General features: G+C 32.9%; 1 protein-coding gene across 2 annotated transcripts in view; it reads left to right on the forward strand.

Annotated features, from left to right (window-relative positions):
• The window catches only part of LOC129217070 (uncharacterized), a 119,186-nt gene that overhangs the window by 82,809 nt on the left and 18,063 nt on the right, over positions 1-18,314 (forward strand). For both annotated transcript variants that reach the window (XM_054851316.1, XM_054851317.1), the window contains one exon: positions 2,303-2,534. In XM_054851316.1, the coding sequence (XP_054707291.1) occupies positions 2,325-2,534 (210 nt within the window). In that variant the 5' untranslated portion in view covers positions 2,303-2,324. The remainder of the gene's footprint in view (positions 1-2,302; positions 2,535-18,314) is intronic.

Below are 18,314 nucleotides of genomic sequence, written 5' to 3' on the forward strand. Positions count from 1 at the left end.
AGCAAAAAGGAAATGTGAAAAATATTTTATTTATCAATTTATCATTTGTTTATTCAATTCTGAAATTGAATTATAATTTTCTAAATATAACGAAGCAACATCAAAAATACATAAATAGCATATTTCTTTCAGGTAAAGAAAATTAATTACAGCTTCAAAGTACATTGCTCATTGAAGGTCATAACCTTTATACACGATTTCTATATAGCTCGTGCGCACCTTATAGTGCTTCTAACTGATTCTGAGAACTGATTGCAATTCCTACCAAGAATGTCACACGTCACTTTCCCAATTCACACTTTCTTGAGCAAATTCTAGAAGTAATTCCATCACTTGCTGATAGGACACAGACCACATACTGCTTCAAAAGGGGGGGATTTGCTTATCTTTAGGCTTCCTAATCAAAACTTGCTTGGATAGACACAACATCTGGTTTACAATAGCAAATAAGCAAATATTTTTCAGTTCAACGAACCTATTCAATCTTACCCCTTTCAAACGCTTGACAAAGAAGCAAAGCAATTTCTGAGCAGTGTCAAGCCACAAGCATTATCATGCTGGTCTACCGGAACAGAGCTCCTTGTTGACAATTTTCATTTAGATATTTGCTCTGAAAAAGGAAATTGCTTGTAAATAGTTTTATGTACAGAATATATTCAACGTTATTTTGAAGCTTCCATGGTTAATGTGGACATTGGTGGTATGTACCCAAATGAGTTATTTCTGAATATTTTAGTAATATTTCATAATTTGCAAGGTTTTTATTATTTTGAGCAAATCATAAAAGGTCTCTTATTGTGTTGATAAGATTTAGTGGTACTGTGTTGATATGATTTAGTCAGTAAATATTGAAAATTATAACTGAAAATTACTCATAGAAGTATTTTATTTATATAAATTCATCATATTATCAGCCATTCTATATCTATTATCAAGCATTCATCTGTTTTTATGTGTATTAGTCCTAGCAATGTAGGACAGAGTCGGTAGGACTAGTACCGCTGCCTTTATGCCAAAATGAAATGCAAAAATTTATTTCACCTTGTTCAGTAGACATAGCAGCAAGATCCAAAAGTGGCAACATCTAATAGATAAGCTGGAAATTATTTTTCGGGATGTGAGTAAAACTGAGCTATAATCTCGAAAAATTTCGATTTTTTGAATAACATACATAAAGCAAACTTCCAATTATTTGCGGAATAGGGTGGTACCGCTGATAAGCGAAAACCGCAGATAATCCTAATATTAGGGAAAAAATGATACTAGTGTAGACAATAACTAAAAAATATGATTAACACTCACACATTCAATTTAAATTCTAGCTAAAAACATTGTTACACTGCATCTACTAACATTGAATGTAAAAAAAAATCTATCTATATAAGCTAAAAGCGAACAATAAAACAATCATTAGTTTATAATCTGACCGCCGATAATCAGGAGTTTATTGTATAGTTCTCCAGTTTTTCTTGGAAAATTTAAGACAAACCGCTTTGGAAAATATCTATAGTTGAGGAAGTTGTGCGAGAAAACGTATCAGTTGTTTCACGCAATTTATCGTAAAAAAACAGCAAAAAAGCCTTTTTCTTAAAATTTCTTTTTTGTTTTTAATATTATGTGCATGATATCTCAAGAACTTAAATATTTTTATGTGAAGTTTTTCCTTTTTACGGAACATGTATAATGTCTTGTTTTACAGAGTGAACGACAATTTGTGTAGAATTACCTACTCGAAAAATTATGTAAGACATTTAAAAAAACGAAATTTGGATCATTTTTTGACACTTTAATTTAAATTGCTATACAAAATAGGAATTTCACTTAAGTGTTTAAAAAAAAACTATTTTCATTTCTGAAATTGAGAGTTTGAATTATTTATATACACAAGATATTGTTTTGACTAATATTTTTTCTGTAATCATGCGCACAAGTTAACTAACTCATTTTTTGTCAAAAAATTCATGATCATATTTATTACTCACTTAAACAAATATTTACCAATTATTTGGAATAAAAAAATGTATGCAGTAGAAAAGAACAAATATTAAAAAAAAAAAAAATGAGTATCTAAAAAGTATTCTTTCAGAGTTACGGTACTTCGAATTCTACTGTTTTTTCCCCTTTCCGCAAGGTTAAAGAGTCATATTTCCCCATAAAATAAATAAAGCGTTACCTTTTAGAAAATGCACAACTTATTACTTCTGTTTGATGTTCTTTCTCGCACTTTTTAAAATCCCGAAACTCAACAAGCTTAAAAGAACATGATCGCTGAAATTAACGTCCTTACTTGTTTCTTATACAGGTGCGTATCTTGTAACAAAATCATGAAGCCGAATCGCCATCGGATGAAATTGATGTCATCACTGTTTTCCCCTGCAGTTGTCATAATCTTCATTACCTTTCTTCATTTTCCATCAAAAGTCTCCGGACATGGTCGTCTCATCGAACCACCCTCTAGATCCAGTATGTGGAGATTCGGTTTTAAGACAAAACCAAATTACAATGATAATGAGCTGTTCTGCGGAGGATACACGGTAAGATGGTTTTATTTTTAAAATACAGGTGAATTCTCTTAATACGATCATGTTTAATACGAAATCACGGTGAAAACGAACAACTTATTCCATAAGTTTAGTTTACTGTTTAATTACATTAAAAGTTTCACCCATAATATGTGCATTAAATTGAAAGTCTCAACGATGGGATAAAAAAAAATTTCTGACCTCTGCACTGAAAATATTCGCTGTTGAATTCTGTGATTTTCTTTTTTTAGAAGTTATTCATCATTTTTTAAGATCGAATGGAATGAAAAAATCTAATTTACGTATTATGTGATACAAGGTCCATTGTCTTTCGAGAAGAAATTGTTAAATGTTCTGCATAGACCAGAGGTTCCAAACTTTTTTGAGCCCATCGTCCCTCCTGCTACGGACGATAGGTCTCATTGCTGACACTTATCGTCCCCCCCCCCCTCTTATCATCGTCTGATGATCCTGCTCTTCGTATTATATCTGCCTTTACAAAACCTATCTCTCCAAACATCTAACAGAGCATAGTCACAAAAATACGCAAGAAATTTTCACACAAGAAGAAAAATTAAGTTAACAGGAAATACAGGATAGGTGAAACCACAGCACATATTTCGAACAATAGATATGTAATTTTGGTCAACCAATAAGAAAGTAGGTTCCACAAAAGCTTTTTAACCAAACGTCGCCCCTCCCCTCCCGTCCGCACCTTGTATAAATTCACAATTTGAGATCTTATGTTACGCTATAAGTTAAAACTTGATTGTGGGCATAGGATTAAGCAGAAAGCATTTTAGAAGCTTTACAGCATTTTAAACAATATATTTCTAGCGGTGCAAATAAACAAGATCTTGCCAAAATCTGATAAGTTTGGAAAAAAGAAATGAAATTGTGAATCACTTTTAGTTCAATAATTTCGTTGATTCAGAACTAATGAAGGTATATATTATTTTTAGTGTAAACACTTTTCATATTTAGCTCAATAAGAAAAGAACATTTTAATTTTAAAAAATATCAAAGTCAGTCTAAAAAGCGGATTCAAAGTTTCTGCAGGTTTAAAATGCAAATATATTTTATAAGATAATAATTGAATATACATATTTTCTCTACGCATACATTTTTAATCTGCAGATACTTTAACTTTTTTACACTGACTGATGATTTTTTTTAATTATTATTATCATTATTAAAAAGTTTTTTTCTTGGGAGGGGGAGGGGTTGAGCGAAATAGGAAAAGTGTTTACACGATAAAAATGATATATACCTTCATAAGCTGTGAATCACTGAATTCATTAAACTAAAATTGCTTTGTCTGATTCACAATATTATTTCTTTTCTACAATCTACATTTAAAATTTAGTTTTAATTTTCAACGAATTGAAAAATTTCACAATTGACACAACGAAATCGATACTATTTATTATCATACGTTCCTTGTTTTCAACCTTGTTTTATAGCCACTATGACAAATCTTTATTGCTTAGTGCAAAAAACCCTGTTGTCAAGCTACAAAGTATTTCTGCCATATATGTTTACATAGCAACTGAAATAAGAATCGTTATCTTGAAAATAAGAAATGGATCTCGGGTTGCGGTCACTTGGGGACAGCTGCGTTTTTTCAAGTGCATCATCTTACGTGAAAATCCGGTTGCGAAGATGAGGATGAAGATGATTTATGCATAATCAAGTACCATTTGCATTTGCATCACGAATAAAAAGAAACAGCAACATTTATCTTAACTGCAGTTTATTTTTCCTCATTTAAAATTAGAAAGAAAGAATTATTTTCTTGGCGATAGAATTGTTGCATTCGTGTTGTTATTTGATGTACAGAAGTTTATGTGAAATATTATTTTAAACTTTTAGCGTCACTAGAGTATAAAATGCAGCTCTTCTATTAGAGTCGAGCATTTACAATTTTTGTGCATTGTTGCATTTGGTGTGCAGAAGTTTTGAATAAAATATTGCTTTTAAGTTTTAGGGTCAATAGAATACAGAATGTCATTCCAGTTTCTAGTCCATTTAAAGTAAAATCAACTTTGCAGACAAGCGTAAATCTGCAAAAAAAAAAAAAAAAAGCCATCACGCGTTTTGGGATTGCAAGAGATCCCTTTTGAGTTTTTTGGGATGTCTCTACATCTATAAACTCACATCATTTTGTATTGAAAAAAAAAAAGGTTTCTTGGACGCCGAAACGCGTGTTGAAATTTTTTGCAAGTTTGTTCGTTCCCATGTTATTGATTTTACTTTTACTTCGCTGCGCAAAAGCATTTATTTGTTTCTAAAAATTCTACTATTGTTGAAAAATTATCTAGTTTATTATTTAAGTAGCAGGAAGTATGATAATCCGCTTTAGACAAATAATTGAAGTTAATGTTTGGTAACTAAGTCTTTGGCATGTGATGATGTAAAGTTGTTGCTTATGGCTTTCATAAGTTGAAGATAACGACCTCATCAAATGACTCTTGACTTGTTAATTCTTTGGTACTACTACTAGACTACTACTAGATCCTTCCACAGTAGACACGCATACGTTTCCATGCTGCCGAGGGCAGGTAAACTGCAGTATTGGCAGAAATGAATTTTCAACATACTTGAAGAAATGCATTTAGGATTGAATATTAACAATAGTGTTACGCGTTTAGTTCAACTTCAAACTTTCTTTCAATGACGACACAGTTCTTGAGAAAAACACTAGAGATTTATTTACAACTATGTACAAAAACATTGTTAACAACTGCTAAATTAACCATAGCAATTAGGCAAATATCGATTGACACCGTATACTCAACGGTCAACTACGTATTTACATCAAAACATGCAAAAACACAGAGCAAGGCTAAAACGAAAGCAAGAACTAAAACGAGACTAACTCATCCCGCCATTCATTACAAGAAACTATTTACAGGTTACGTTACTAAGATAATAATGGAATAAACGCTAAATTTAGCCAGATTGCAACAAATTAATCATAAAAATAATTACTATTTAGAGAATTTGTAACAATACGAAAATACTGGAACCAGAAGTTTCTTTTTATTTTATTTTTTATTTTTTTATCGGCGGAAACCAAACGAGCAAGATAGTACAGTTGAGCTAACGTACAATATGCGACAAAAATGCAAAAAAAATGAAAAATGAAAATTTTGCAGCTACTGCCCTATACCTGCCCACTGCAACATATCTCATCAAAAGTATTAAAATATAGAAATAATTACTAAAATTTCTTGTACGTGCTATATTTAAGAAAAAAAAAACAATCTGTTCTGGAACAGATTCGATTTTTTGCAGTCCAAGAAAAGATTCTTATTTCCATTACTGTTACAATTTCCCATTACTTTATTTGTTTTGGTATACTTTCAAACATCGGACAATATTTTAAACTTCACACTTGCCTCTGCACCCTAAGAAAGATGGTGGATTCCACCAATATTTGCTTTCAGATATTCGTTCCGTTTCGCGATTGTATTTCGTTAAAAAGTTGTGCTGATTTTTCGATACATTTTTATTAAATTTGATTGTTTGCTTAGTACGCCCTAAAATAGTAAAAATGGTTTTGAGACATTCCACGAAAAAACCGCCATTTTACCCCTCACGTGACAGCTCATATGGCTCTTTAAAAAGAAATAATTTTATAGTGTAATGAACAAAATATTTTGCTGGAGAAATCTCTTAAACGGATACATTTGTGATTTCCTAAACAGCAAAATTTAATTCAATACCCCTTTTAAAGTATTATTTTTAATGGAATATGTAAACTGTCACGTGTAGAAAAAATGTCTGTTTTCCGTGGAATGACCATTCATAGCTGCCAACTTGTAAGATTTCGCCTTACATTGTAAGATTTTTGGAGATACTTTAAGTTTGTAAGATCTTATGACATAATTGTAAGAGAATTAGGTTTTAGATCCCTGGTATTGCTTTTCTTTTTAATGAGTTTCCTGTTGTGTTGCTTCAGAAGAACAGAGAAACTGCAGATGAAGAGCCTAAGATAAGCTCCGAAGTTGCTCTGCACAAATAGATGATTTGCCCAACGTTGCGCAAAAAAGGGAGAGGATAGATAAAAAATAGGCTGCTTTGAAGAAATTAGTTGATGTCAATGGTTCATTGAAGTATGAAAGGCTCTCCTTTTCTATGCAAAAGAATATTCAGTAGCGTTAGAAAGGCAAGGAAAGAGCTGTGCAGTTCTCTGTTTGATAATAACCTGGGTAACATTTTAATCATTAAAAACTTACAAAAAAAACTAATGTTTTGAATAAGTTATTGAAATAAAATTGTTGAATGTTGCTAAGTCAGCAACTTAAGAAAGCTTAAGTTCCAGTGAAAGTAGTTTCAAGAAAAGCAGCTGACTGCATTAATTTACGAAGGAGAAAGTAAGATAATACAGCAAGTTATTAGTTTCTTCCAAAAGAATATTTTTAATGATTAATATTAAATGATGCATCTTGCAGAAAAATAATCTTTATCTTCTTTATCTTTACTAATAATAAACCTGTAAGTCTCTCTGTCTGTCAGGATCTCTGTGACGCGCACAGCGCCTAGACCGTTCTGCCGATTTTCATGAAATTTGCCACAAAGTTAGTTTGTAGCATGGGGGTGTGCACCTCGAAGCGATTCTTCGAAAATTCGACGTGGTTCTTTTTCTATTCTAATTTTAAGAAAAAAAAATAATCATAAGATGGACGAGTAAATTACGAAATTATCATAACGTGGAACCGTAACATGGGCACAAGCCAATTGGCGAGAAAATTCACCATACATTATTTGTAAATATACAGGCGAACCAAAAGACCTTTTAATTTTCTATTACGGGCAAAGCCGTGTGGGTACCACTAGTAGACAATATTTTAAAAGTGTACACTTGTATCCCCTAAATTTTTAAATATACAGGCCTGCCTTTTTGAAACTAACTGCTTGTTGTAATCCTATATTTCTCTTTTGTGAATCCAGTTTTTTTTTTTTTTTTTTTTTTTTTTTTTTTTTTTTTTTTTTTTTTTTTTTTACATTTTGTGCTCATTAATTACAAGTAAAGATTTGAAAATATAACACTTTTAGTTTTATCGGTTTGTTGTGTGTTGGTTAAAAAAGTGTACAAATACACTCACGGCATGCATTGTAAGATTTTTAAAGTTGATATGTTGACAGCTATGACCATTTTCAGTTTACGTAGAATAGTGAACAACTATTGCCTGTAGACGGGTATGTCCTCATTCATACTGCTCTAACGGACCAGTAACTTTTCTTCAGGATTTTAAACTCTGGTCAAATGTTCTATGAGGCGTGATAGTGTGAAACCTTTGGACATTTACCGCTATGGCTATTTTAATCGTATTTTTCCAACTTATGTCGTATGTTGAATACGTTAAAAAGTGAAATAATGCTGAACGGATATGGGAGATAAAGATATGATTCTCCCATTTGAAGCATCCCATTAACAGTTTAATGACTGCAGTTTTAGGTAGTTATTTTTCTGGGATGTTTCCAATTAGCTGTTTGAAGAGAAACACAAGATGTTTTTGAGACCTATTTTTAATTTCTGATTTTTTACATCAGATTTTGTATATAAGTTTTTGAAAGATATTGGCGTGATTGTTTTTTTTTACGGAGCTTTTCTGTTGAATCAGACAAAACCGAGTGTCACCAATTATTCAAATTTTCGATCAATGTTAAAATTACTCTGATTTTCCGCATTAAGAATTAATCCGACATGGAAGCATTTCAAATCAGTATACTGGCGTGGTCAGGTAAAAGGCAGTAACAGCGATTTTTGTTCCTTTTTTTTTTTTTTTTTTTTTTTTTTTTTTTTGAATTTTCTTGTACAAGCTTGCTAGCTCATATTTGTATTGAAAAAAGCGCGAAAAAATGCCTAATTAAAACAATTAATTCCCTATTGTTAGTTTTGAATCCTACGCTTTTCGTTAAACATCTCGAAAACTCATTTCTGCAGATACTACCGTCTACCTACTCGAGGAAATACAAGTGAAGTTAGTGTGGAATTCTCCAAAGTATCTTCATGTGAACATTTATCCCGTTTCATAAAAATATTTTTTGCTACGAAACTGCAGTAGCTTTTCAAATTCTTCTTAGGAATATAAAAATACTTTTAACTTATCGTGTTTAAACAGCCTTACGCAGAGACCCCAACACCCATGTAGTCATCCATCGGGGCATCGGGCAACAACTGACCCCAAGTTCACGGCCACTAGTCGACAATGACCGCTTCCTCTCTGTTTGCGCCACCTTTAGCGGATGAGATAAGGTTGGAGCTGTCTTCCAAAGAACCAAATTCCATTCATATTAGCATCACGATTACTTGAGGACGAAAAGGTCTGTCTTTCTTTGGGTAATTTATTTACGATGGTATGCAAAAGTGAAGATTGCGCGTAACCTTACATCTGCATAAAAAGCAAAGTTGAAGATGATGCAAAAAGAAAAAAGAAAATTCTAAAACGATAAGTGGATTTTTACATAACTCTTTAGAATTCAGAAATGATGAGATATTTCTGCATACTAAATCGCTGAATAGCAGGAACTTCTCCAAACTGTTGCTTTTTTCACAATTGACCAAGGGCGAACCCAACTTCTGGTTTTAGGAAAGGGTATTATTATAACGTGATCACTTAAATCGGAAGGGGGGAGGGATAAGAGTAACTTTCAATTACAAATGGAGGTGGTCTGAGTTTTTCCCATATAATTTTTGAATTTGAAGCTTCCAAAACGTAGTTCAAAGGGGAATCATTACCCTTTGATCCGCACCCTCGATGTGTGCTTACTGCTAGGTTAGCGTAATTTTCTTAATTTCATATCCCTGAATGGATTAATAATTCAGTGATAATTTTCCAGCTTTGCTCAAACACTTTCCAAGATTTTTTTTCCAAGTTTTATTTTCCTTTGTTTTCAAACTCAGATAGATATTTTAAAAAGAAAAGTAGTATGATCAATATGATATCAGCAAGTTAAGCTTTTTTCTATTGTTTCGTTCCTTAGTTAGCAAACTCGACTGTGCCTAACATTTTATAGTAACAACTTTTTTTTCTTCTAATTTGTCGAAACTCCTACTTTTCTAGCTCAGAAAAAAGGATTAATAAATACCTATTAAAATCCATTGCTAACAAAAAAAAAAGCGCGAAATGTACCCTTAAAATGTTGTTAAGTTGATTGAAATATTATTTTTTGTTTAAATGACTAGACTGCCTCATTTTTGATTATTTTAATTTTGTACTTCTAATTAAGTTGTCTCATATTACTTATATCTCAGTACAAAGTTTCGATCGTTTTCACGAAATCCTTATGTTGTTTTTCTTAAATTTTCAACTTACGGGTCCCATTGCTTCATATCTCGTGTCAAGCAAAGTGGAAAGAATGTTCCAAAGAACAATAAATGCCCTTATCGTTTGTCAGCTTAAAGAAATGTATGTATTATTTTGACTTTGGCTGTCTGATATAAATGATATCACTCGTCTTAAGCAAGAGTACTGCGATATATATTGCCTTCACTTTCTAATGGTGTACTCTCAGATAAATCGTAGTGACATGAGGTTATTGTAAGCCAAAATGAAGTTCAACTCTTTCAACGTGACCTCTAATGCAACGAAATTCGATTTCACAAAGTTCGAACCGTGTTATGCCCCTCACATTTGTCATTTTGTACCCCATTGTGCTTAACAATTTTAATTTTTTTGTAAGATTTGTTGAGACAAAACACTTTTTTTATAACGTTGCGGCACATTTTTCCTTTTGTATATGATTTAGCAATATTAAAAGACAACTTGAATATATCATGATACTAACTGCACAATGCAATATTGTCCTATAGAGGTTGGACAGATTTTTTTTTTTTTTTTTTTTTTTTTTGCAAAGTTTTACAATGAGGCTATTTTGTGTCAATTTCGTTCAGAGTCTTGATATACTAAAATGATGTAATAACATGCGAATAATATTGATCAAACGTAAAACGTTTTTAAAAGCGTAAATATCAATAAATTTTAATAAAATATTTTAATCTGATCTTTTGAAATATTTGCGTGATTGTTTTTTTATTGAGCTTTTCCGCTGAATCAGTCAAAACAGAATTTCATCAATTATTCAAACTTTTGTTCAACGTTCAAATTATTCTGATTTTCAGCATCAAGTACTAATCCGACATGGGAGATTTCAAATCAATATATGATAATGATGTTAATTTAGTAACTGTTATTAATTTTAAAAAATCCAACAGAAAAACCAATTATGTTATTAAATTATTAATTAAATTAAGTAAAAATATCTTCAAACATATATCTCTTTTCTTATTAACTGAGCTATGCAGCTAATTGAAAGTAAATTAGCCATGAAATTGCGGGTCTTCGGCAGAGTACCTTTTGTCAACTACACGCCGTTTCCAATTCAAATGGGCATTGATCTTGCTTCATCAGATCATTGCTGAAATGAAATTTAAAGTCAGTTCCTTCACTGTAAGTAATTATGATGAAACCATGTGTTGCATATAGTTACTGAAACTCTTGACTGTGAGAATCAATGACATATTTTCTCAAGTACTTAGCAGTATTGCGTGATTTATCGAAAAATATTTACCGGTCTGATGAACTCGTTTCAAGATTACTATTTAAAGAGTAATTTAATGTGATGAAGATTTATATAGAAAACCTTTAATTTTTAATATTTTTTTATTCTAAAAACTCAAGATTATTTTTACCAAAATTGGGGATGAAAACTAGGGGTTTGATGCTGAAAACGAAGTTTCTTCTCGGGTTGAGTTTTAGATCAAACTAGCAATTACTCACCTCTCTTATAGCACTCCAACTATATAGTAACTTGACGCTGTGTAATTTACAATTAACTATTTCAAAAATCACAGTCATTTTACTGTTTTCAAATAAAACCAAATGTATGTATTAGTAATAAAAATTTAAAATGAAACTATTCTCATTAATCTCTTTTATATCTTATTAATTACGAATACCTAAATTAAAACCGTTCGTAGTCCTCTCTTTCGTTTGAAAATTAACGTTTCAGAGATCTAGAATGCGTAAATTGAATCAGATCGTTCAATTCTCGCTATCATATACCTTAGTCAATATCATAGATACACAGAAACTCTTTTTGCTCTGTACTCATAACTTTTCTCTTCCCAGGAAAACTCCTTCAAATTTCTCGGCAATTTCTTTGAACCAGAAAAACCCATTCAAATTTCTTGGCAATTGCTTTGATTGTTGCACCGTTGCTTTACTTTTAGTGTATTTATTTCGTACTACCACATTTAAACAAATTTTACTGCATTAAAAAAAATATTTAAAATTTTCCAGTAAAAGGTAGTGTTTTACATTTTGTGTAATTCTTCCTTAACATGATGAAGCATTATAATATTATTATTATATATATTTTTTTATTATTTATTTTTTTCTTTTGGTACCTCCCAAGTCCTGTCTGACAAGGATCGCCTAAAGTTACTCTGCCTTTGGATCAGATTTTCAACGGACGGCTTTAAAATTTTCCCTGGTACCAACTCATTGTCAACTTTTGAGCGATTCAAGAGGAAAAAAAGCTATCCCAATTATACAGTAGAAATTTTGACATAGGTGTCTGTGGTGGGGAAGATCTATAGAAAAACAAAAGAGTACTCGCAACCGACTAATCCTCTTAAAAGTTATTGGAGGAGGTGGCGAAGATAAATACAAATATTTCCTTCATCTTTTGCTCTCGTAACTATTCTGATAATTCAAGGAATTACCGCCCATTAGCCAGGGCTAAAGCAGAGATACATGAAATACACCGCCAAGCTCAGTCATTTCCAGCCGAGGACAGCAGTTTCGTGCTTATTAGCACTCATCAGCCCGGCATACGAAAGTGATTGAGCTGGAGATGGAAAACCTCTTAAGCAAGCCAAGAGTGCCAAACAAACTGGTAGCTAATATAGAATTAGCACAGACCAGACGAGTGACCGAAGCAATGGTTCAGTGCAACTCGAAAATTGATGGCAAGGCATGGTATATTCAATAATGGCGGTGTATTTCATGTATTTCTGCTTTCGCCCTGGCTAATGGGCGGTAATTCATTGAATAAACCATGCTTTGACATCAATCTTCGAGTTGAACCGAACCATTGCTTCGATCACTCGTTTGGTCTGTGCAATTCTATATTAGCTACGAGTTTGTTAGGCAAGGCCGTATCCAGAGGGGGGGGGGCCTGACGGGCCCGCCTCCCCCCCCCCCCCGAAACCCGAAATGTTTTTTACTGTAAAACAGAAGAAGTTTTTTTTTTTTTTTTTTTTTTTTTTAATTCCTATTGTCAGAAAAGGAAAATAACAATTTTTTTTTAATTCTTAATTTTGCTACTATTCAAAATTTATAATATTTTGAAGAAATACAGAAAAAGCAGTTCTAGTTCTCATTAGCTGCAAGGCACACTTGAAATTTAGACCTTTAATTTGGACTTCCTGCTTTCTTTCCCAATTCAATTCAGGGCAGTCCAGGGTCAAGGCAGGCCCTTTGTCAATTCGGTAGACTTTTCAAGTCTATTAAACTGACTTCTGTGCACTTCCTCCTCCAGAGGCGTGCACAGAAATTTTGGGGCTGTCACAAATGTTTTTTTTTGGGCCCCTTCCACATTGTTTACCCACATTTTCAACCCTAGGTTTAAAAATATTGGGCCCCTTTTAAGCTCGGGCCCGAGCCAACAGGTGTCCCTTCTCCCCTCTGTGCACGACCCTGCCCTCCTCCCCATAAAACTCTTATAAAACTTACACTGTACTGATTTCGAGCCGAGGACTCCCCAAAGGCTGGACCCCTAGTTTCCGATTAGGCGAGTATCTTGTTACCAAGATCTGCCAAATTCCGCTCCTTGATACATCCTGAGTAAAAAATGCAAAAATCACGATTCTCGCGTTTTTGTAGCATAATTTTCAAGATCATTTTTGTGACTGATATGTTTCTTGTCTTGCATTTATTTAATGCCGAATTCAGTATCATGGAAGTTCTTTTGTTATTGCTTTTTTTTTTTTTTTTCTTACTTCTACTGCATACTGTTAATACCTTAAGTATGAGAAAAAAATAACACTTACTATACTCTCTTTCATTTTCTGCACTACTTGTGATTGAAAAAAAGTCGTTTCGAGAAATATTTCGTTGCATTTATTTTTAACTTAAAACGGGTGTGTCTTACAAAGTTATAATTATTTTGTAAGACTGTGCAATCAACTCCTGAAAAGTGTAAATAAAGAGCTTCAAATAGTTTCAATTGTTCGAGAGTCTTTGAAAATTATTTAAGTTTTTGAAATTCCTTGAAGAAAGTTCTTCAATTTGATATCTTATCAAGAAAATCAAGTATGAATTGTCCGAATGGCCAGAATATTATTCTTCCGTTCTTATTTTCTGAATGTCTATACCATTTTTTTTAAACTGTTTTGTACAATTTTCATACTGTAGGGCATTTAATGAAAAAAAAATGGGGGTAGGGGGAATGATCAAAAACAAACTTCACTAAAAGCCGATATGAGCAGATGGCGGGGTGCTTCTCTTTTCTCCTTTCTCGTTTTTCCTCTCTGTCCATTAAGTTCCATGATTTGTCGAGCAAGCAATTTTTATTTTGTTTGATCTTGATTTGCAAAAGAATGTATAACTTTTAAAAGACTTCGTTTGCCTTTTTTTTTTTTTTTCACATTTTGTAGTCTCAATTACCTAATATAAGGCCTCAAAATACAGATTTTTTTTTTCAAAAATTTCTCGGGGGAAAAAACCCCGGACCCCCTGAAATTATGGATGTTCTCCATCCGACTTAAAGGGACACTCTCCTGTTATCCTTACCACTACAAGGTGAATAAGAAAAATAATAAGAAATTAAAATAACAACAGTCCAAACAGTGGAATCATTAAAAATCGAGACAAAAAGTCTTCTATGTTAACATTTTTATGCGTTTGGTGTGTCTATATATACTATATATGTGTGTGTTAGGGCAATGTGCTAATCCGGGCCCCTCCCGAAAAAAACTTCTGGATACGGCCTTGTTGTTAGGCACTCTTGGCTTGCTTAAGAGGTTTTCCATCTCCAGCTCAGTCAGTTTCCTATGCCGGGCTGATAAGTGCTAATAAGCACAAAACTGCAGTCTTCGGCTGGAAATGACAGAGCTGGCGGTGTATTTCATGTATTCTGATAATTATTATTTTTTCTCTTAAAGAAAACATTTACCAGGAAAGTGCTAAAAAATAAGGGAAACGAAATGAAAAGCATTTTTTAGTCATTAACATCATTATAACGTGTTCATTTTCTTAATTACTTAACACGTACATTAATTTAAGTAAGCCTTTCTTCCGTTTATTCGTAACCACTTTTCAACTAATTTCGTTTCCCGAATAGAAACCATCGAAATATCATCTGCGTTAGCCTCTACATATCTTCATGGTAATTCAAATATTTGGAATAAACTACATGGTTCAATGAGAGTTCATAAAGTTTCATGTCTATGTTCCTTATGGTCTATGCAAAAGTGTTTTTGTCATGCTTAACTAGTTTCATATGTTTTCGTTTTAAACTTTAGTAGTAAAAAAACATCTTAAATGATTTTGAAAATTAGTAAACCATTTCGAATTATTCTCCTGTTAACTCACTAGTATAATTAGAAACGCAGTCAGGTTTTTCTCCCTGAGTTGAAACACAAAACCTAAACAAACAAAAGTCTGGTGAAAGTTTAAGTTTAACAACCTTCTCAAATTATTACAAAATGATATTAATTAAAGAAAAAACGCGGATTTCTTTTAACTTATTGATTTTATTCTTATTATTTCTTTTTTCATTTATTCATATAACTTTCATGCGTTTAAATTAAGTGATTTCAGCCCAAGCGGTTAAATATGAGCGAAGTGAAACTCGAAAGTTTTAAAAGTCTTACCGACTAAATTTATTTCAACATCTTTTGCACAATTACATATAATCAGTATTGAAGAATGTAGTCGAAGAAAATGAAAGCGTCTTTATATTAAATTTATAATGAATGTTTTCTTGTTTTCTTAAGACAATATGATTGAAAGTGTCATATTGGATTTTTCACAAAGTTAATCCTAAAATGACTAAAATTTTATCCTATTTTAATGGTTTTGTGTTCGGTAAAAGTAAATTGTAGAGCCTGCGAATAACGAAGAAAGACAACTTAAGGTCAGTGGAATGAAATAAGGTACATCTTATTACGATAATTGCTAATTGTAACTGTCAAGGCAAAACATAGTGGTCAACTTCTAGTTCATACTTTCTAAGTATGAAAAGTTGGGCTTTTAGCATTCTATGTAGTGTGTGAAATCATAGAAATCCAAAAGCTCACAACTTTGAATTAAAAAAGGGCTTTCTGGAAACCCCAAAACACGTGTATTCTGTAATCTGTTTATTTGTGTTAAACAACGTTGAATACTGCCTGTTAGAATGATCTACCTGTGCACGTCCGTCTGGGTGTGTGTGTGTCTGTAACTCTAGCTAATCTGGACTGTCAATGTCTACCGGGTCAATACTGGTACCGTTGGATACAGGACATCAAGGGAATGCCTTGTCATCTAAAAAATTAAATGGGCGCCCATATGGGGGGGGGGGCTAATTCATTGAAAATGTCGAATTTTAATAACTCTAATCTGAATACTATACTGAAATCGGTTTCCACAGGGAAAATGTCCAGCTAAACCACGACGAAAATATCTGAGCCCCCCCCCCCCTTAAAATTTGACATATGGGCGCCCATGGGCCGCATCCTGCCCACAATGAGTTAAGATTATATACTAGTGAAAATTTGAATCAGAGTTCAGTTGAGGAAAATTACTCGTTAAAAACTAGGGGAGAGGGCGGCACATGTGAACAAAAACGACATTTTTCTATATTTTTCATTATTGATTTGAGATAAAAAAAGAAAAAGGTGCTAAATATGATAAATCAAACATTTGCTAATATTTTCATGCAGTTATCCCCCTTCTACAAGAGTAAATTCCAACCTAAAAATTAATTCTAAAAATGTTACATTTTGTTCACATCTGCCCCGGTGGGGGGGGGGGCAGTTGTAAACACACCTGGGACACAAGTGAACGGATACATAAATGGTATAAAATGCACCTAAGCATATCTTTAATTACTCTTTATTACACATTAATAAACACAATGAAAATATAAATATTGAGTACGTAATAAATTAACTTGATTCAACGAACATTATAGCCTTCAAGTTTTACAGAAAAAGAAACTGAAGAAGCAGCTTGATATGTGCTACCTAAAATTGTAGGTGGGGGTAATTTTAGCAGAATATCATCAGAGTTTACCATCGATGTATCATCTGTTTCTGGAAATACAAAGGTTTCTTTCTTCTGCTTCCTCATGAATTTAACATTTGCTTCATCACTCTCCATTTTCTCGATACGGCCAACATAGTGAATTTTTACGAGGACAAAGTCATTCACAGCTAAATTTTCTGGTGCAAGGTTGACTTCAGCACAAATTTCTTGATGGCTACTCTCTTCAAAGCTAATGTCGGACTCGGAGTCACTGACTACAACCTTTGACTGCTCCTTTTTCAACAGTTCAGCAAGTTCTAACTTTATTTTCTTTGCAACTCTTTCACATTTTATCTTCATTTTCTCTGCCTTTTCTTCCATAGCTTTGACAACATTGTCTTTTTCGGGGGTGTCTGTGAAAATTCTTGATTTTCTTTTTTGACGCTGCTTACTTTTCCCTAGAGTGGAATCGTGAAATTCTATTCTAGGCAATGGTCTCACGCATTCTGGGGTAGGACTTGAATGTGCATTGCAGCTGGATTAGGCATCTTCAGGATTAACTGGCATTAAGCTTGTTATTTGGATTGGGATGAAATCAGCGTCAGTAAAAGCAAGCCAAGATAACGACCAAATTCCTGGTTTAGAAAAACCCAATTTAATATTTTTGGATGTAAAGGCTGCTGTGAAAGCTGGTGAAGAACATTGACCAATTTCATATATAGTTATTCTTTTTCCTGGGTGTAATGTCAACCAGTCATTGAAAGAAGTTTTCAGTGCAGATTTAAAGGGGCCATAAACACCTACATCCAAAGGCTGTAAGCGATGTGAACAATGAGGGGGGAATATAAGGAGTACTATTCCATTCTCACGACAAAATAATACTACATCCAAACTGATATGACTTTCATGATTATCAAGTAGAAGCAAAACAGGATTTGCTGCGGTACAGCGGGAGTACTTTTGGAAGTGTTTTACAACTTCTAGGAAGATATCTGCTGTCATCCATCCAGTTTTGGATATTAACCCTAAGCTTTCTGATGGTGCTCCGTTTAAGAAAATATCTTTGTATCTTTTTCTTGGGAATACAAAAACAGGAGGTTCAGTGTTTCCCATTGCATTAACTATACCACAAAATGATACAAGTTCACCTCTCTCGCCTGAAACATTTTGTCCAACTTGTTTCTCTCCACAAACCGCAATCACTTTTGGAGCCTCTAACACAGTCGCGATACAGCTGATACTAACTTCAATTATTAAAATTTTTTTAATTATTCAATGTTTCTTAATTAGCCTAATCAAATAAAAAAATTAAACAGTTTTTGAAATTTAAAAAACTAAAAAAAAAAACAGTATGGGGCACATGTAAACAGTTCACACCTGCCCCTACATAGTGTGTTCACATGTGCCCCATATAACAACTTAAGCCTAATCTGATAAAAAGCAATATTTTTTTCAAATTTAAAAAAAAAATAAAGTACAAAAACTTATTTTATAAATCCCACTTCAAAATGAATAAAGTTTAAATCACAATAAAGATAGTGTTGAATGT

The sequence above is a fragment of the Uloborus diversus genome, chromosome 2 (assembly GCF_026930045.1).
Source record: "Uloborus diversus isolate 005 chromosome 2, Udiv.v.3.1, whole genome shotgun sequence".
NCBI lineage: Eukaryota > Metazoa > Arthropoda > Arachnida > Araneae > Uloboridae > Uloborus > Uloborus diversus.